Raw genomic sequence first — 20,519 nt, forward strand, 5'->3', positions numbered from 1 at the left:
ACACTAAGGCAAATAAGAGGGAAGGGAGTGTTGAAAGGAAGCAGCTGATCAGTAAGCAATCAGGAGGGAGATAAGGGACGCTAGCGGAGGCTGCCTGGGGGGAGAGGTAAAAGCCCATGGATCCTCAGGATTTTTACATTGAGTCATCCCAAATTCACCATCAGATCACATAGCATGTCCATGGCTACAGCCTGCACCTAAAGAATAACACACCCACTGTTGCGTGGGGCCGCAATGGTGCAAAAACGTGGTTATAAAGCACAGATCCACATGGGTCCTCAGGATTTTTGCATTGGGTCACCCAAAATTCACCATAAGATCACATGTCTATGGCCAGAGCATGAGCCACAAAAATCATACATCCATTGTTTTGTTCAGAATATTTTTTTCTTGTTCTCCTCCTCCAAAAACTAGGTGCATCTTATGGTCAGCTGCGTCTTATGGAGTGAAAAATAGAGTAAATCTTCTCATAGTGGAAGTGGCGGACAGAGAAATATGTAAGCATATTTGCATCATTTATTCAGCATAGTTCAGAAACAAAGGAAAAAAACATGTCCGCTTCCCTTCGTGTCCAGCAAAACAGCAGCTAAAAGCAAAAGCAATATACAAATGGAAGTTCCCAGCAAGTGCTGGAAGTAAACAAGCATGTGACACACAACAGTCATGCCCGTACCCTTTTAAGGTGGAACGGAACTATATCCTAACAGTTTTCACATGAGTAGAATCATAGAATCATAGAATCATAGAATCATAGAGTTGGAAGAGACCACAAGGGCCATCGAGTCCAACCCCCTGCCAAGCAGGAAACACCATCAGAGCACTCCTGACATATGGTTGTCAAGCCTCTGCTTAAAGACCTCCAAAGTAGGAGACTCCACCACACTCCTTGGCAGCAAATTCCACTGTCGAACAGCTCTTACTGTCAGGAAGTTCTTCCGAATGTTTAGGTGGAATCTTCTTTCTTGTAGTTTGGATCCATTGCTCCGTGTCCGCTTCTCTGGAGCAGCAGAAAACAACCTTTCTCCCTCCTCTATGTGACATCCTTTTATATATTTGAACATGGCTATCATATCACCCCTTAACCTCCTCTTCTCCAGGCTAAACATGCCCAGCTCCCTTAGCCGTTCCTCATAAGGCATCGTTTCCAGGCCTTTGACCATTTTGGTTGCCCTCCTCTGGACACGTTCCAGTTTGTCAGTGTCCTTCTTGAATTGTGGTGCCCAGAACTGGACACAGTACTCCAGGTGTGGTCTGACCAGAGCAGAATACAGTGGCACTATTACTTCCCTTGATCTAGATGCTATACTCCTATTGATGCAGCCCAGAATTGCATTGGCTTTTTTAGCTGCCGCGTCACACTGTTGGCTCATGTCAAGTTTGTGGTCAACCAAGACTCCTAGATCCTTTTCACATGTACTGCTCTCAAGCCAGGTGTCACCCATCTTGTATTTGTGCCTCTCATTTTTTTTGCCCAAGTGCAATACTTTACATTTCTCCCTGTTAAAATTCATCTTGTTTGTTTTGGCCCAGTTCTCTAATCTGTCAAGGTCGTTTTGAAGTGTGATCCTGTCCTCTGGGGTGTTAGCCACCCCTCCCAGTTTGGTGTCATCTGCAAATTTGATCAGGATGCCCTTGAGTCCATCATCCAAGTCGTTGATAAAGATGTTGAATAAGACCGGGCCCAAGACAGAACCCTGTGGCACCCCACTAGTCACTCTTCTCCAGGATGAAGAGGAACCATTGATGAGCACCCTTTGGGTTCGGGCAGTCAGCCAGTTACAAATCCACTGAGTGGTAGCATAGTCAAGACCGCATTTTACCAGCTTCTTTACAAGAATATCATGGGGCACCTTGTCAAATGCCTTGCTGAAATCAAGGTAGGCTACATCCACTGCGTTCCCTTCATCTACCAGGCTTGTAATTCTGTCAAAAAACGAGATCAGGTTAGTCTGACATGACTTATTTTTCAGAAATCCATGCTGACTATTGGTGATCACAGCATTCCTTTCTAGGTGCTCACAGACTGTTTGCTTAATGATCTGTTCCAGAATCTTCCCTGGTATTGATGTCAGACTGACTGGGCGGTAATTATTTGGGTCCTCTCTTTTCCCCTTTTTGAAAATAGGGGAAAATGTGTCCTTTCATTTAAAATGCACCTCTGGGTTATTTGTGGGGCCTGCCTGGTATTTTTACATGAGTAGAATGGGTGCTTTTATTTAAAATGCATCTCTGAGTTATTTGTGGGGCATAAGAATTTGTTCATCCCCCCCCCAAAAAAAAATAGTCTGGCCTATAGCTGTCAACCATTCCTCATTTGGCAGGAAACTCCCTTATCCCAGCGCTGGTTCCCGCTGCTGTCCCTTATTGATGATGTCCCTTAAATTTCCCGGTTTTCATGCTCGCCCGGCTCGGGAGGGAAGCAACGGCTCGGGGTCCTCCGCCGCGAGAGAGTGCGTGCGCATGAGCTGCCGTGTCTCTGTCTCTCCCTTTTCCCCCTCAGGGGCGCGTTGTGAGGAGGCGGGTGGCGGCGGGCAGGCAGGCAGCCCCTCTCTTGCGAGACTCCGCCACGCTGCCAGGGGAAGCCGGAGGCAGCAGCGGCGGCTGAGGAGGCAGCCTGAGAGAGGAGGAAGAGGAGGGGATGGGGAGGGACGCAGAAGGGCGGCACTTCAGCGGCCGTGGCCATGCCGCAACTGCCTCATGCCGGGCTCGCGGGCGAGAGTCTCTCTCCCGCCCCCCCCCCTCAGGCAGGGAAGGGCTGATGGAACTCCTCGCACCAAGACGACGGCAGCCCCGACGTGCTGCTTAGCAAACCCTCCAACCAGTGCAGCATCTTAATGTAGTGATTTCTGACTCTGCATCCCTTTCATAACTCTTTTTTTATAAATCATTTGTCCATCCATAGTTCAAATTTTTACTACAAGTTTTCTGTCAATCCTACCAATGTACGTAACTCTTTACAATAGCTTTTCAACTAAATTATAAGCTTTCCCCATTCTTTATTAAAGTTCCTGGTTTCTAATTCTTTTTTTTTAATGATATTTATTGAAAACAGAATTTTTTTAAAATCACAGAGAAAAAAGAAAAAAACAAAATTACAAAAAAGACAATAACAGAGATAAAAAATAAAAAATAAAATCATCCTTTTCAAATTCTCCACTTTCTTTACCTTCTTTCCCTGACCTCCTTCTCCTCCCGTCTCTTGTATCTTGATTGATAATTATCACAGCAAATCCTTTCCATAATTCATAATATTCTGTCAATACATACATACATTACCTTGCTCCATTTTCAACTTATCTTATATTAAACCTTAAAACTTAAAATTTAAATTTTATTTATTCCAGCTTCTCATAACCACTACCTTTTTACCTAATTCTTTAAGCATTCTTACAAGAGCCTAGTAAATCCATTTCAACATTTTTGCAACTTTCATAAATACATTTCTGACGATAAAGAAAAAAGAGAATAAAAACAATCCAAACTTCTTCCAGCGTCCCCTCCCCCTGGTCCCGGGATTATCAGTCCTTTTTGTCCCTTTAGTCTGGCCCATTCAACCTGGTGATCTTATATCCGAGGCCATCAAATCTCTTCCATGTCCCTTCCGCAGTTCTTCTTCATATTTTCCTTTCACTCGTGGGAACTCCAGCTTAATAATGCTTTTGACCCTTTTCGATAGATCAGCCCCTTTCTCATAGTCCAGACTAAGCTCCATGTAGCATTTTAAAGCATGTTTCAGGTAGTGAACATGTTTCCAATTCCCTCAAAGATAAATCCCATCAACTCCAAACCTCTGACGGCCCATTGCCAGATTCTGAGAGTCCAAACATCCCTGCATAGGAGGGTCAGTCCAACCCCCCATTTCCAACCAAACTTTGTCTTTCAGAATCTGGTTTTTTTCCAAGTTCATTTATCAAATCTAGAGACTCATTTTCTTGCTGGGCCAAAAGTCCCTCCATCCCTGGCGCCCACGGTTCAGCAAAATCTTCTTCTTTCAGTTGTTCTGTCATGGCACGCTCCTGTTTTAGTTCCTCGGTGAGCTCCATATGATTTTCCACTACCTGTTCAAAGGTTCTGGCCGCATTAGTCATAAAATCCATCTTCTGGCTTAACTGATCCAATAGGGCACTTATGTTACAGAAAGCACCCAACAGTGCTTCTGAAGGCATTGTCCTACAAGGTCACAAATTCTTTCCCACAGTTGTCATCAATAACAGCTGCAAGTTCCCAGGATTTAGTTACAGCTTTACAGTTCCCCTCTAGGGGGAAAGCTTCTGGTGGTTCTTTTCCTTAGAAACAATATCAACACAGTTTCTTTTTTAAGATATTTTGTCCATATTTGTTCTTTTAAAAGACGTAAGGAAACAATGGAATCACAATGTTTCTCTTCTTTTAACTATCTGTCAAGACATTTATTTCTGGTCAATGAGCTTCAAACGTCAAATCTGACACCCCGCTCCAGGGTCAGGACGGTGGAAAAATTACTTTAACTTCACTTCTGCAGGTTTACACGGCTCAGGAAAAATCCCCCTTCTTCTCCTGCTGCCGAAGAGGGGTTCAGCGATTTAAAATGATGAAAGTCGATCCTTTGAAAATAATTTTTAAGGCTCTAGCTTGTATTGTCTTTGCTTTGTTCTAACTACAAAGAAACGAAAGGGTGACTTCCTGTTTATCCTTCCCGTTTCAGTACCAAATTAGGGTTTCTGGTTTCTAATTCTGCCTGTAAGCTTCGCCATCTGGACGTCATTCATCAGTTTTGTCTGCCACTCTTCTTTGGTCGGAGTTGTAGACCCTTAGGATCATCTAGTCCAACCCCCTGCAAAACACAGTCAGTCGCAGCCAAAGCAGCCTGGCTCCATCAGTGCCAGATTTCTGTATAAGCTAAGCAAAATCCCTTATTTTGGCTGCTGATCCCTTATTTTCGAGGCTGCTGGTCCCTTATTTTCAAATTTGTAAGTTGACAGCTATGGTCTGGCCCACCACATGGTCTGAGGGACAGTGGACCAGCCCCCTGCAGAAAAAGGTTGCTGACCCCTGGACTAGATGAACCGCGGGGTCCCTTTCAACTCTGCAGTTCTGTGATTCTGTGACCTGCAACCTCCATCTCTTGTGCAATTTTCGGGGCTTTTAAATAATCTAAACAGGATTGCTGGGAACTAGATGAAGCAACCGTTTCCTCTTCCTTTCTGCGGAGGCAACATCTGATGTAAAAAGGTTGAGCTCAGACACAGCACAGAAGGGTTTCCTTTCTGTCACCCCGATGGCTGCTTTGCGCTCCTTCTCTGCATCTCCTCACTCATTTCTGCTGCTCCTCCTTCTCCTGCAAACGCTGGGTGAGTGTTGAAAGGTAGACGTTGAACTTGCAGGCTTGCACAGATTTCTAGGTATGGTGAAGTCGAGTATGAGCTACAACTTTCCAGAAATTGCCACTCTGGTGCCCCCAATATATTTGGGAATTGGAGGGCACCAGGTTGGTGAGCCTCGGTGTAGCAAGAAAATATAGGGAACCTGCAGCAGTCATCCAAGGTCCTTCTCTGTGTGCCTCTATTATGGGAGTGCCTGTGTTATAAGGGGCCTTTTCAGTGGTGGCTCCCCATTTGTGGAACGCTATCCCTTTTTACCTGAGCTTTTTAGCCCTGAAGTAGAAGGTTTCAAGTACTTGTGGTCTTTTTTTTGGTGCTGCAGGATCTGTTAGACCCAACTTGCATTTGTAGAGATGTGTTTTCTAGATTTTTAATGCTTGTGTTTCTCACAATTGGCTTTAGTGTTTAGATAGTGCTTGTAAGTAGCTTTGGGTAACTTTTGTGAAGTAATAATAATATAGAATAATGCTATAGGCACTTGTGGTGGACATGACCAAAGGTGGCAAATTTGGAGGAACCAGTCCTTTCAGTTTTCATAAGCATATCTCAAAGTCTCCAGAGTTTGCATTATATTGAACTTGTATATTTCATTGAAAAGTCAGGTTTTAGCAATTCTCTCGTAGGACATTGATTCTGTTGTTTCTGAAGATGAATTGCAATGCTTCCCCAATTTTGCATCAGTGAACGCCCCATTTTCAGATCTTCCCCATAGGTTCCCCATTCCTACTTTCAATGTAATAAAGTAATAAAACACGAGGCAAGATTTGTCTTTGTTCTTTTTTAAATCACGGCTTTGTAGCTTTTCAAACAAAATATTCAGGTTAGAGGACTGTGGTTAGAGTGGAAACCATTCCCCACCCCAGTTATCCATCAATTATTCTCTGTGAACAGATTTCATGTTTAGATTAAAAAAAAACTGCTTCTTTCCCCTTATGGAGTATCCAAGAGCCCATATAGAGTCCTTAAATGGGTCCCTTATCGGTGGGAGAAAATAACAGAGGCCAACTGGAGTATATTGAGAAGCAAGGCAGCTAGTAAGCCTGATCTTTCTTAACTGTTGCAACAGGGTGCTCACTCACCACACGCAGGAGGGGCCCGGAACAATCGTTGTTGTTGTTGTTGTTGTTGTTGTTGTTGTTGTTGTTGTTGTTGTTGTTTAGTCGTGTCCGACTCTTCGTGACCCCCTGGACCAGAGCACGCCAGGCACTCCTGTCTTCCACTGCCTCCCGCACTTTGGTCAAACTCATGCTGGTAGCTTCGAGAACACTGTCCAACCATCTCATCCTCTGTTGGCCCCTTCTCCTTGTGCCCTCCATCTTTCCCAACATCAGGGTCTTTTCCAGGGAGTCTTCTCTTCTCATGAGGGGGCCAAAGTCTTGGAGCCTCAGCTTCAGGATCTGTCCTTCTAGTGAGCACTCAGGGCTGATTTCCTTCAGAATGGAGAGGTTTGATCTTCTTGCAGTCCATGGGACTCTCAAGAGTCTCCTCCAGCACCATAATTCAAAAGCATCAATTCTTCGGCGATCAGCCTTCTTGATGGTCCAGCTCTCACTTCCATACATACATACTGGAAAAACTGTAGCTTTAACTATACAGACCTGTGTTGGCAAGGTGATGTCTCTGCTTTTTAAGATGCTGTCTTAGGTTTGCCATCGCCTTTCTCCCAAGAAGCAAGGTGTCTTTTAATTTCCTGGCTGCTGTCACCATCTGCAGTGATCATGGAGCCCAAGAAAGTAAAATCTCTCACTGCCTCTATTTCTGCCGCCCCTTATGGACTCCCAAATTCTGCTCTAACCCTCTGAAGCAGATTTCAAGGTGCACTCTGGGGGGGGGGGTACTAGGGGGAGAAGCAGAAAACGAATCTCTGCCCCATGGGTGAAAGACAGTTCAACTCCAAAAACCAGGAACTGACCTATGGGCCCCACATCTTTTAGGGGCCCCATGGCAAGGGATCAAACAATATTGATTTGATCTTGAAAGAAAATTACAATCAAGTATTATTAGGAGATAATTTCTGAGCCCTCCCCCCAAAAAAATTTTTTTTGACTGCCTAGGGGCCTCCATAGGGTTCTATCCGGTACTGTTTCACTCACACACAAACAATGTTTAATACAACCCAAAGTCTGGAGAAAAATAAGAAGGTGCTGTTATCAGACCCTCCAAGTGTCCCTGTTTCCCAAGGGCAGTCCCGCATTTACAGAAGCCATCTTGGTTTCTAATTTGATCACAGAATGCCCCGCTTTTCCTTAAAGGTAAAGGGACCCCTGACCATTAGGTCCAGTCACGACCGACACTGGGGTTGTGGCACTCATCTTGCTTTCTTGGCCGAGGGAGCCGGCGTACAGCTTCCGGATCATGTGGCCAGCATGACTAAGCCACTTCTGGTGAACCAGAGCAGTGAACGGAAACGCTTTTTACCTTCCCGCTGGAGCAGTACCTATTTATCTACTTGCACTTTGAAGTGCTTTCGAACTGCTAGGTTGGCAGGAGCTGGGACTGAGCAACAGGAGCTCACCCCGTCACGGGGATTCGAACCACCAACCTTCTGATCTGCAAGACCTAGGCTCTGTGGTTTAACCCACAGCGCCACCCGCATCCCATCCGCTTTTCCTCAAGACGTCCCTATTTCCATTGGATAAATGTTGGAGGGGGTGGAGTTCTCCAACCCCCGAGCTGTCTGAAGGAAAGCCTGTATGGGGAAGGTATTTTTTTATGTTTAATGTTTTATTATGTTTTTATATATGTTGGAAGCTGCCCAGAGTATCTGGGGCAACCCAGTCAGTTGGGTGGGGTATAAATAGTAAAATCATTATTAAGGAATAGGAAGTCCCTCTTTTCATCAGAGAAATGTTGGAGGTTACGTGCTACTCATTTTGCTGCAGGTGCCAAAGGCCAAGATTTGGAAGTTCTGCAGCCCCCAGGACCCTTGTCTGTGTCCGCAGGAGAGACCCTCACTCTGACGTGTACAGTAACTGCAAATGGTCCACCAGGAGGCGTGAAATGGCACAAGGGGTCGGACAGAAAACTGTCCATTTACAGTGAAAGAGGACAATATCCCCCACGCGTGACCAGGATTGACCCTGCATCACAAATAGACTTCAGCATCCGCATCAGCAACATCCGACCTGAGGATGCCGGGACCTATTACTGTGTCAAGTACAGGGCAGGATCCCAAGAAACAGAATTGAAATCGGGAGTGGGCACTGAGGTTTCTGTGATTGGTAAGTATCCCTCAATTTCTCCTTGTTTCCAAGGAGGACTATCTGCCCCCCTCGCCCCAGAAGCTCCACATTATGTAGAAAAGCAAAGGCATCTAATGAGGCTCGGACCTTTTTTAAAAAGTGAAAAATGGCCTTGGTGGGCGGCATGTTTGAGTGAAGCAGTGACATAGGCGCCGACTCCATGGGGCTTGAGGGGGCTTGAGCCCCCTCAAAAAAATTTTTGGGGGGGCTCAGCCCCCCCAATAATCTCGGGCGCCCTTGCTGCCGTCCCCCGCCTCCTCCCCACCTGCTCCCTCCCCAGCCAGCCAGCCAGCCGCGCGCCCTAGCTGGAGAGCCCCGGCCGTCCCCCGCGAGAACAGGGGAATCCCCGGGGGCGGGGGCTTCTGCCTCTAGCCCCAGGTTTCCCGCATATCAGCTGTTCCGGAGCTGATTAATAGGCAGCAGCACGCTCTCCCCTATTCGCTCACGAGGGGGCGGCGCCACTTCATTTGCATATTCATGAGCTTATTTGCATATTCATGAGCTTATTTACATTTCACGAGCTTTCCCGGCCCCCCCAATATTTTTTATAAGTCCGCGTCCCTGAGCAGTGATGAGAGGAGAAAGGGCACATCACTCCTTCCCTGCTGGGGGGTTTTCTGCACAAAAATCTATTTCCTTCCCCTTCCCCAAGGGTCCCAAAGCTGCTTTTCATTCTTTGAAAATCTACACTTATAAGCATTTGCGTGCAACGTAAATTTAACTGGTACAGAACTACAGCCCAATGGAGAGCCTGTTGTAGGGTGGAGATGACAAGCTTTTTTTTTTTAATAAATATTTTATTAGATTTTCTGAGTAAAAAAGTTCAAAGAAGAAATAAAAAAAAAAGAAAAACAAAATTTCTTTACATTTCCAACATTTATTATCGGGCACATGATAGATTTTTGCAAGCTTGACTGGAGTCATGTACCACCTGTACATCATTTTCATAATATTCTCTCTTAAGGCATTACATGCCGTAAATTTAATCCCGGTGGCCCACAACTTCTCCCAGTCAGCAAACATAATATTGTATCCTATATCTTGTGCCCATTTTATCATTGCAGATTTTACCGTTTCTTCCTCAGTATTCCATTTCAACAGCAGATTGTACATTCTTGATAATATCTTAACATTTGGTTCTAACAGTTCTGTTTCTAACTTTGATTTTTCCACCTGGAAGCCAATTTTTTTATCCAAATTAAATGCCTCTCTTGTTTGAAAATAATGTAACCAGTCTCGCACCTTCTCTTTAAGTTTGTCATAACTCTATAATTTCAATTTGTCACCTTCCTGCTCTAAAATTTCCCAGTATTTTGGCCATTTGGCCTCCATATTAAGTTTTTTCAATGCTTTCGCTTCCATAGGTGATAGGCACCTTGGAGTTTTACTCTCCAGAAAATCTTTATATCTCATCCAGACATTAAGCAATGCTTTCCTGACAATATGGTTTTTAAATGCCTTATGAGCTTTTACTTTGCCATACCACAAATATGCATGCCACCCAAATATATTGTCATACCCTTCAAGATCCAAAACATCTGTGTTTTCAAGAAGTAGCCATTCCTTCAGCCAGCAAAACGCTGCGGCCTCATAATAAAGTTTCAAGTCTGGCAGGGCAAACCCCCCTCTGTCTTTAGCATCCATAAGTATCTTAAATTTTATTCTGGGCTTTTTGCCCTGCCAGACAAATCTAGATATGTATCTTTGCCACTTCTTGAAACAATCTATTTTATCAATAATTTGCAGTGATTGAAATAAAAATAACATTCTCAGCAATACATTCAAGCTTTTTCATCCTAAGGACTCTATTCCCTACTCGTCAATTTCAAAGGGGCACATAATAATAATAATAATAATAATAATAATAATAATAATAATAATAATAATTTATTTATACCCCGCCCTTCCCGTTTCAAAAACCGGGCTCGGGGCAGCTAACAACAAATTTAAAACAGTTTAAAACACTTAATTATAAAAGCAGCATAAAATACAGTATAAAAACATGAATAACAATAAAGTTCAAAAATCAATTAGATAATCCCCAGGGCTTGCTGGCTGAATTGGTCATGCCAGGGGATGGGATAGAGTCAAAAAGTGGGAGAGCGACCAACGTGAAATTTTACCAGGCCAGCAAATCAGGACCAATGAGGGCGTGGCCTGGGAAGAAGGGGTGTGGCCTGAGGGAGTCCCAGGGGCCAGGTAGTCATGTTTCCCCTCTAGCAAGTCCTGCTCTCAGGACTCCTGCTCTCCGTGGGAATAAAGACTCCACCCCCCAGCCTGGTCTGATTTCCTAATTGATCTGTTAATAATTTGGGCATTTGAGGGAAGAGGGAGAGGGGCAAAGAACATCGCTCTCTGATGAAGCACAGTGGTGGCCAATGAAAGGACCTTTTTTACTATTGATAGAACCATTGTCACCCTGGACAGCTCAGTTGGTTGGAGCGTGGTGCCGATAATGTCAAGGTTGCAGGTTCACTTCCTATAGGGGACAGCTCATATTCCCGCATTTCAGGGGGTTGGACTAGATGACCCTCGGGGTCCCTTCCAACTCTATGCCCACATCATTTTGTGGTCTTCTCTCTCTCAGAATTCCAAAATGGCTCCCTGGCACCCCAAAGGATTTCCCTTGGGATTGGTGATGGGTCCTATCCAGCAAGGGTCACCAGGTGATGTGTCGATGCTTCCTCCCACAGCCACGCCATCCCAGCCATCCATCAAGGGTCCCGCGGGCAGAGTGTTATCTGGGACCTCGGCGACTTTCAGCTGCACGTCGGATGGATTCTCCCCCCGAGCCATCAAAGTCACTTGGCTGAAGGACAACACCAGGATCGTGTCCCCAGAGCCCACCGTTCTGCCAGAAGGAGACAGCATCTCCTACCAAGTGCTGAGCACCACGCAGGTGCCACTCACAAGAGACGATGTGAAGTCCCAGCTCATCTGCCAGATTGAACACGCGACCTTGCGGAGTCCCCTGCGGGAGTTTTTCAAACTTGGAGATATCTTACGAGGTACAGAGACTGGTGGGGGTCCGGCTGTCGGGTGGCGGATCATTGCAAGGAAGGGGAAGAAGCTGTGGGTCTTGGATGCCAGAGGGAACGAGAGATGAGCAGGTTGGTCTCCAGGGTCCTTTGGGAGGAAGGGTAGAGTATAAATTCAATACATAAATCTATCTCCATTATGCATTCTCTAGCTTCCCAAGAGTATCTGGCTAGAGTCAGGTTGATCCAACAAGGTAATCCTTGTACAGTGGTACCTCGGGTTACATACGCTTCAGGTTACACACTCTGCTAACCTAGAAATAGTGCTTCAGGTTAAGAACTTTGCTTCAGGATAAGAACAGAAATCGTGCTCTGACGGCACGGCAGCAGCAGGAGGCCCCATTAGCTAAAGTGGTGCTTCAGGTTAAGAACAGTTTCAGGTTAAGTACGGACCTCCGGAACGAATTAAGTACTTAACCCGAGGTACCACTATACTCTATAAGAATCAGGAACAGTCTACTAGGACTTTGAGCAAGATTTGGTATGAAAAAGGGATAGCACGAAGGCTCAGATCCAGCTTCTCATCTGGACTGTGTGGCTTGATTTGCTTTCCTTCCGTCAGAGAAATTACTGAAACTACAGGAACTACGGAGCGAAAATTGAAATACGTGTGAGAAGGGCTGAGTGAGTGGAGGCTGGAATCTGAAGGCTGTGTTTGCAAGGAAACTATGAGAGAAGGACAAAGGAGGGTGATAGCCAGACCTGGTTATTAGGAACTGTTGTAGGGGAAGATTGAACCAGCAGAAGCTAGCAGAAGGAAATACAGTGAATACAGTGGAGGCTCAGGTTGCGAAAGTGATCCGTGCAGGGGGCACGTTTGCAACCCGCAGTGTTCGCAACCTGCATTGCCGTGTCTGCACACGCGTGGGTCGTGATTTAGTGCTTTCGCGCATGTGCGAGCGCCAAAACCCAGAAGTAAACAATTCTGGTACTTCTGGGTTCGGCGTGGTGCGCAACCCGAAAACACGCAACCTGAAGCATCTGTAACCCAAGGTATGACTGTATTGCCATATGTGGACATGCTTGTTTGCTTCTTCTTGCTTGTAAGTGTATAAATGTTTGTGCCGTTTTCATATCCTGTGTGCTAGTCCTCACTCCTTGATGGTTGCTGTGTCACACTGGCCTTGCAACACCTAAGTAAATGTCCTGTTTTGCTGAACTCTGGAGTGTGGATTTCATTGGCTGTCCAAGCTTAATCCACAGGGTATTGGGTACTGAACCACAATATTTCCCTGACACTTCTTGGTAAGACTGACAATTCATGCCTAACTTGGGGGATTTCTGTAATTATAAACTGGTTCACCTGGTTTGCCAATAATTCTTGCTTGATCCCAGTGAGTTGACTGGAGTGATTGGCCAGGAGACTTGGGGAACTCAATGTACATTATTGGCAAAGAATATTCTCCGTGTCTTCATTATGCACAGATGAACCTTTTCTCTAAAGTATAGGTGGGGATACCAAACTGGGAGGGGTGGCTAACACCCCAGAGGACAGGATCACACTTCAAAACGACCTTGACAGATTAAAGAACTGGGCCAAAACAAACAAGATGAATTTTAACAGGGAGAAATGTAAAGTATTGCACTTGGGCAAAAAAAATGAGAGGCACAAATACAAGATGGGTGACACCTGGCTTGAGAGCAGTACATGTGAAAAGGATCTATGAGTCTTGGTTGACCACAAACTTGACATGAGCCAACAGTGTGACGCAGCAGCTAAAAAAAGACAATGCAATTCTGGGCTGCATCAATAGGAGTATAGCATCCAGATCAAGGGAAGTAATAGTGCCACTGTATTCTGCTCTGGTCAGACCTCACCTGGAGTACTGTGTCCAGTTCTGGGCACCACAGTTCAAGAAGGACACTGACAAACTGGAACGTGTCCAGAGGAGGGCAACCAAAATGGTCAAAGGCCTGGAAACGATGCCTTATGAGGAACGGCTAAGGGAGCTGGGCATGTTTAGCCTGGAGAAGAGGAGGTTAAGGGGTGATATGATAGCCATGTTCAAATATATAAAAGGATGTCACATAGAGGAGGGAGAAAGGTTGTTTTCTGCTGCTCCGGAGAAGCGGACACGGAGCAATGGATCCAAACTACAAGAAAGAAGATTCCACCTAAACATTAGGAAGAACTTCGTGACAGTAAGAGCTGTTCGACAGTGGAATTTGCTGCCAAGGAGTGTGGTGGAGTCTCCTACTTTGGAGGCCTTTAAGCAGAGGCTTGACAACCATATGTCAGGAGTGCTCTGATGGTGTTTCCTGCTTGGCAGGGGGTTGGACTCGATGGCCCTTGTGGTCTCTTCCAACTCTATGATTCTATGATTCTATGAATTTTGGGTCAAGTGACACATTACACGCAGGCCCCTTATTAGTCCCCTTGTTGGAGAAGCTTCATTGCAGGGGGGGAAATGGGAAAAGTCTGTGGAAATGTTCAGGGTGGCAGGAGAGGATATATTGTTTATTAATATCCTTCCTAACTTGCATTAGCAAGTTCCTTTACTTAACAGAGTGCATTCCCCTTTACACGGCAGAAAACTAGATGCAAACTCGTGTGAGTTTCTTAAGACAATATACCATTCAATCTGGCTTGTCCAGATTGAAATGTCTTCTAATACATTCCTGGTAAGACCCCTTGAATCCCTCATAAAAGAATAAAGACACCACAGTCTTATTGATAAGCAATAAAAAGAAAGTTTACTCACAATCAGGCAGAGCACAGTGCGATCCCTGAAGGCAGGCTTAAGGCTTAAAGTTACAAACTTATACTAACAGGTTTACCCCATAAGGGAGATTTACATAGTGACTGCAGACTAGCAGTCCAGCAGTTCATTCCAGGAAGTTCTCATGACGAAATGAAGATGGAAATGAAGGAGAGTGGCAGCACACCTTGGCCTTTTATACCAGGTCTGGAAAGGTCACGCCCACCCACTAGTCACATGCAAGAGGAAGGATGCTCCAGCCCAGGAGGAACAGAAAGTTTCGACTGGCTGGACCAAACATTCCCTTGTGTGTCCACTCTAGGAAAACAAGGAATGTTGTACTTGACTGCTCCCAGTGGATTACATCCCACAAAGTCAAGTGGCAGGGCAAGGGGTCAGGTGCCCCTTCTGCCTCTACCATGCTGCTTCTTCACTCTCAATCGCTCCTCACAAAGGACTAAGAAAAAAGAGCCATTGTTATGTATGCAGCATCCACTTTGGTCCTTAGATATGTTCACTGAAGGGAAATGCGATTCCTGCTACTAAGACAGAGGCCAAGGCTCAGGCAAACACCAATTGTGAAGGAGATTAGATGTTTGACTGATGCCTGCCCAGACTCCACTGTAGACATGGACAGTAGCATCCAACCAAGACCACCTGATTTTGATATCTTAATGGCCTCCATAGATCACCCATTTGCCAACCTGGTATCTTCCAGACATTTTGAACTATAATTCCCATCTGCCCCAGCCAGCACAGCTCTTGATGTCTGTTAGGTACTGAGTTGAATAGGATCCAAAATGCAGCAGTCTGATTGGCCCTAGAACAATAGGATCCAGAATGCAGCAGTCTGATTGGTCCACAGGAGCCACCCAATCCAGCTCCAGGTGGAAGTGAATCTGCAACCTGATTGGCCTACAGGACAATCCCGGAATTAGCCAATCACGTGGGGCCCATTGTGTGAATAATGTCTATAAAGCAGACATTCTGGGGGAACTTCCATTCCTCCTCACCACTATCAGCTGAGGAAAGAGCATGAAATCCACTCTCGACTCCAAGTATATTTCAATGTCCAATACCTCTAGAGGCAGGAGCATAGCCAAGGGGGGCAGGGAAGGGCAGCTGCCCCCTAAATAAAAATCAATAAAAATATATAGCTAACTGAGGTTCTGCCCCCCTAACAAAAATCCTGGCTACACCCATGTCTAAGGGTCTTGATCTCAAGGAGGGGGTGAGGCCACATTTGCTTAAGCTGTGTAGCAGGCATGAGAAGCCCAATCCTACATTTTTTCCACCCTGTGCATAATCTTATATACCTATGTCAGGAGGAATGCAATTCCAGCACATTTGAGATTCCAGGAGCTATTCCTGTTAGGATATTTCCGTTCCACCTTAAAAGGGAGCAGGATGTTTGTGTCACAGCCTGCGTATTTCCTGTTCACAGGATGTTTATGTTATCTATTGCTTTCGTCTCTCTCTCTGTTGGAGACACTGACGCAGGCAGTCATGTCTTTCCCTGTTCTGATCAACGCTGAATAAAGCTTGTAAATAATGCTCTCCTGAGTGCGACTTCTGCTGTCAATTATCTGCTGATAAGAGTGTGCATGAGCTCTGGAATGTGGCAAGATATTTCCTAGAAACTCATGTCACTAAATTGATGATACTGCGTGCCTACCAGAGATCGATGGATCGTCCGGCAGACAGCTTGGAGTCCATGATGGACTTTATCTCCCTGGCAGTATCCCAACAGGATACTCAGGAACAGCATGGTCCTGATGCAGATTTCTTTGCCTTTGTCCACACAGTTCCACCCAGAGTGAAGCTGGAAGCCAACCCAGCCAACCCCGTCCCGCTGAACGAATCGGTGACCTTCAGCTGCAGCGCAGAAGGGTTTTACCCAGAAGACACGACATTGGCCTTGACTCTGAAGGGCAGCCTGAGTGAAACAGGAACGGCTGAGCCCATGGCCCAGAACGGGGATGGGACATTCACCCTCAGGAGCTCCCTGAAGCTGAATGCCACGGAAGACAGGAACCAGTCTGCATTTACTTGCCTGGTTACGCAAAACTCTCAGCCTGTAGCGACTGAAACGTCAGTGCTGAACATCAGGGTGCCGACTGAAGGAAGTGAAAGCATCAGTATGGAGCCAGGTAAATGTGGGTCCTGACACCATATTTTCGTGGTTTTTGGCCCCCACCCCTCAATCCATGTTTGCTTGTTTGTCAACACGTATGTCTGTCTGTATGCTGGTCTTCTTATCTTCAGACCACTTCACACCTAAAGGTGAGGATCTACAGCTCATCGGAAGAACAACCATGTTCCATGCAGTAAGGTAAAGGGACCCCTGACCATTAGGTCCAGTTGTGACCGACTCTGGGGTTGCGGTGCTCATCTCGCTTTCTTGGCCGAGGGAGCCAGCGTACAGCTTCTGGGTCAGGTGGCCAGCATGACTAAGCCGCTTCCGGCGAACCAGAGCAGTGCACGGAAACGCTGTTTACCTTCCCACCAGAGCAGTACCTATTTATCTACTTGCACCTTGACGTGCTTTCAAACTGCTAGGTTGGCAGGAGCAGGGACTGAGCAACGGGAGCTCACCCCATCGCGGGGATTTGAACCGCCGACCTTCTGATCAACAAGTCCTAGGCTCTGTGGTTTAAACCACAGCGCCACCCACGTCCCTTTGTTCCATGCAATAGTTCCCAGGGAAAAGGCTTCTGCCCAAGACCCTGGAGAGGCCCTGCTAGTTAGTGTGGACCAGATATGGGCGCTGGTTGGTCCTCCAGAGCTTGCTGAACTACAGCTCCCATCAGCCCCTGCAAACATGACTGATGGTGGGGGGTGATGGGAGTTGAAATTCAGCAATGTTTGGAGGGCCAAAGGTGCTTCCTGCTTGGAATAGATCAAAGGATCCCTACATAGTGCTTCATGCTATGCCCACCTTGATGCCCAATAAGACTCACTTGCCTCTTCTCATTTTGGGGGGCGGTCCTGAGCACCACCCGTTTTCTTTTGTGAAATGCATTGGGGTTCTTTTGTTGCCTGCAGCACACATTCTTAGCTTTCCAAATCTGGCCTTGGAACCAAAAATGTTTGGGGTGCCCTTGGTGGAATTGGTTTCCAGGAAACTTTATGAGGGCCACATGCCATTGGCAGGAGGGGCCTGAGGCAAATGTTTGTGGAGCAACAAATTAGCCTTTGTAAAATATAATACTTTCTCTACACATTCACATACCCAACTCTAACCCCCATCCAGGAAAGCAGGAGTCATTATCAGAGTTCAAGGTGACATTTTGATGCTGGCCTCAGTTCAGTGCATTTCTGGATTGATCTGAAGCAGATGGGTCAATCCAGGGCAGTTCAGACCAATCTGGGGCTCAAAACACTCTCTAAGAAAGCCAGACAGCCTGCCACCAAAGTCTTGCAGAATGACACCATATAAGGAGAACACCAGGAAGCGGGGAGCTGGATTGATAGCTCGGGCGTCCAATTCAGGGCTAGCATCTCACCCAACACTCTCCAATCACAGCGAAGTGTTAAGATCAGCAGCTTGCTTTTTACTGCCTTTCTATTGTAAGTTCTCTGAAGATTACCTTGCCAGCGTCTTCGGACTGACTCTTGCGCTTGGTGTTAAATCTCCTGTCTTCTCCCTTGCAGGTCCTTTTCAGCTGTCCCCCTTCGGTCTCTGTATCGGACTTATTCTGGCCAGCAAACTCCTTGTTGTTGCTCCTTTCCTCTTATACCTCTTCCTCAAAAAAGGACTTGGCAAGGGGAACCTGAGAAACACACCTGTGAGCACCTAGGGACAGGAGCCGGTGGACAGACCAGCCTAGAAATTGTCTACCTTTCAAGTTGGTGACCCTAAACCAGGCTTCCTCAAAGTTGGCCCTCCTGATGTTTTGAGACTACAGTTCCCATCATCCCTGACCACTGGTCCTTCTAGCTAGGGATCATGGGAGTTGTAGGCCAAAAACATCTGGAGGGCCAATTTTGAGGAAGCCTGCCCTAAGCCCTAAGTAGCTGAGATACGTAGGAGATCATCTCACTGCTTATATCTCTTATATCGCAGTCTGTCATTTTCCTCTGCCAGAGAGCAATTCCTGCAGATACCGTCTCATGAGGTCCATTTTGTACAACGTGGGAACAGTGCCATCTTCCTTTTGAAACTCCCTCCCTAGTGCCTTTCCCAGTCCTGTTGAATACCTTCTTTTTTTCAACAAGCCTTTTCCCTGGAGAGTTTTACCCTGCTCTGTATGTCCATTGGGTTAGAAATCGTTTTCAAATATATTTTTCATTATTATTATTTTTTAAAGGTTCTTAACTGTTCTTTCCCAGCATTTCAGAACCTGGTGTCAGAGCAACAGAATTTCAGAACCTGTTGCTAGAGCAACATAAATTATTCATGCCTAATCAACTGTATTAACTTTGTTCCTGGAGAAACCACCATGTGAACCTAGTTATTCTCTTACAGCATTATATGATAGCAAGAAGCAAATAAAAAGAATTGTTTGTTATACAAATTGGCGTGAACGTTTGGGACAGATCTTTCATTTACTGGTGTGTTTGCAAACATCATGAAGTTCCACCATGTGAGTTCTTTGTCACACTCTCTTTGATCAGGATACTAGGCGAGCATCCAAGAAGATCAAGGGTCTGGAAACCAAGCCTGATGAGGAGCGGTTGAAGGAGTGGAGTATGTTCAGCCAGGAAAAGAAAAGACTGAGAGGAGATAGGATAATTATCTTCAAATATCTGACTCCCAGCAGCTGGCTGGGGCTGATGGATGTCATACTTGGAGGGCACCAGGTTAGTGAGCCATGGCCTAGTGAGAGACTACAGGGACCCTGCGACTGCCATCTAAAGCCCTTCTCTGTGTGCTCCCCTCTGTGGGAGTGCCAGGAGGAGGTAACAGGAAAACCGTCCATTTCAGTGGTGCCTCCACACTTGGGAGATACAAGGAGGCTCAGCTGGCACCCTCTTTATCTTTAGGCATCAGGAAGAGGAGGGAAAGTCTGCATGTCTGCAGTGTTGCAGCTATTAGGACAATAAGGTCAGAAAGGCAGCATGTGGGCAGACCAGGGCATCTTCTGTGTGGAGGCGAGCTGCTCATCCTAGCAGGCAAAAGAGGCCACAGTTGTGTTGCTCTTCACAGTTTCAAAAGTTGGCATGAAGTGTTAGGAACTGGCAGGCTTTCTTTTTTCTTTTCTTTTATTTTTATTAACATATAAAACACATACATATACATTAGCACAATACACGTACACAACACACTACCTAATTTTCATAACATAAAACATACCTACATTGTGTTGTTGTTGTTGTTGTTTAGTCGTGTCCGACTCTTTGTGACCCCCTGGACCAGAGCACGCCAGGCACTCCTGTCTTCCACTTGCCTCCCGCAGTTTGGTCAAACTCATGCTGGTAGCTTTGAGAACACTATCCAACCATCTCGTCCTCTGTCGTCCCCTTCTCCTTGTGCCCTCCATCTTTCCCAACATCAGGGACTTTTCCAGTGAGTCTTCTCTTCTCATGAGGTGGTCAAAGTCTTGGAGCCTCAGCTTCAGGATCTGTCCTTCCAGTGAGCACTCAGGGCTGATTTCCTTCAGAATGGATTTGTTTGATCTTCTTGCAGTCCATGGGACTCTCCAGAGTCTCCTCCAGCACCAGAATTCAAAAGCATCAATTCTTCGGCAATCAGCCTTCTTCATGGTCCAGCTCTCACTTCCATACATCACTACTGGGAAAACCATAGCTTTTACTATACGGACCTTTGTTGGCAAGGTGATGTCTCTACAAGGTGATGTCTCTCAAGGTGATACCTACATTACTCTATATAATATCTACCTGTACTATACATATCAACATACCTACACACCTACCCCACACGGACACCCACCAAGTGACTTGACTTCCAGCTGTTCTTGTTACGCTACTTTATTTTTCCAACTAGCTTAAACGCATTTCATTATTTCTTTAATCTCTTCTTTTCTCTGTAAGAACAAGTAAAAATTGCACAGTATACATAAAATCACACAGTCAATTAATTAAAATACATTCTAAAATCAATTCAGAATCAAATTAATGGCAACCATTGGGCGAGAGCTCTATGAGGATTACCGAAGGAGAGAGGGGGTCAGACTGTGCTTTGGCCAAAGGCTGGTGGAACAGCTCCGTCTTGCAGGC

General features: G+C 45.9%; 1 protein-coding gene across 1 annotated transcript; it reads left to right on the forward strand.

Moving 5' to 3' along the window:
- The first annotated feature begins 5,033 nt into the window (after positions 1 to 5,033).
- Positions 5,034 to 18,856, forward strand: LOC309534195 (signal-regulatory protein beta-1-like). Its single transcript, XM_082226310.1, has 5 exons — positions 5,034 to 5,330; positions 8,243 to 8,581; positions 11,296 to 11,610; positions 16,145 to 16,489; positions 17,994 to 18,856. The coding sequence occupies exons 1-5, from the start codon at positions 5,258 to 5,260 to the stop codon at positions 18,137 to 18,139; spliced, it is 1,218 nt and encodes a 405-aa protein (XP_082082436.1). The 5' UTR covers positions 5,034 to 5,257; the 3' UTR covers positions 18,140 to 18,856.
- Positions 18,857 to 20,519: the final 1,663 nt, after the last annotated feature.

The sequence above is a fragment of the Podarcis vaucheri genome, assembly GCF_965113315.1.
Source record: "Podarcis vaucheri genome assembly, chromosome: 6".
In the NCBI taxonomy this organism is placed as follows: domain Eukaryota; kingdom Metazoa; phylum Chordata; class Lepidosauria; order Squamata; family Lacertidae; genus Podarcis; species Podarcis vaucheri.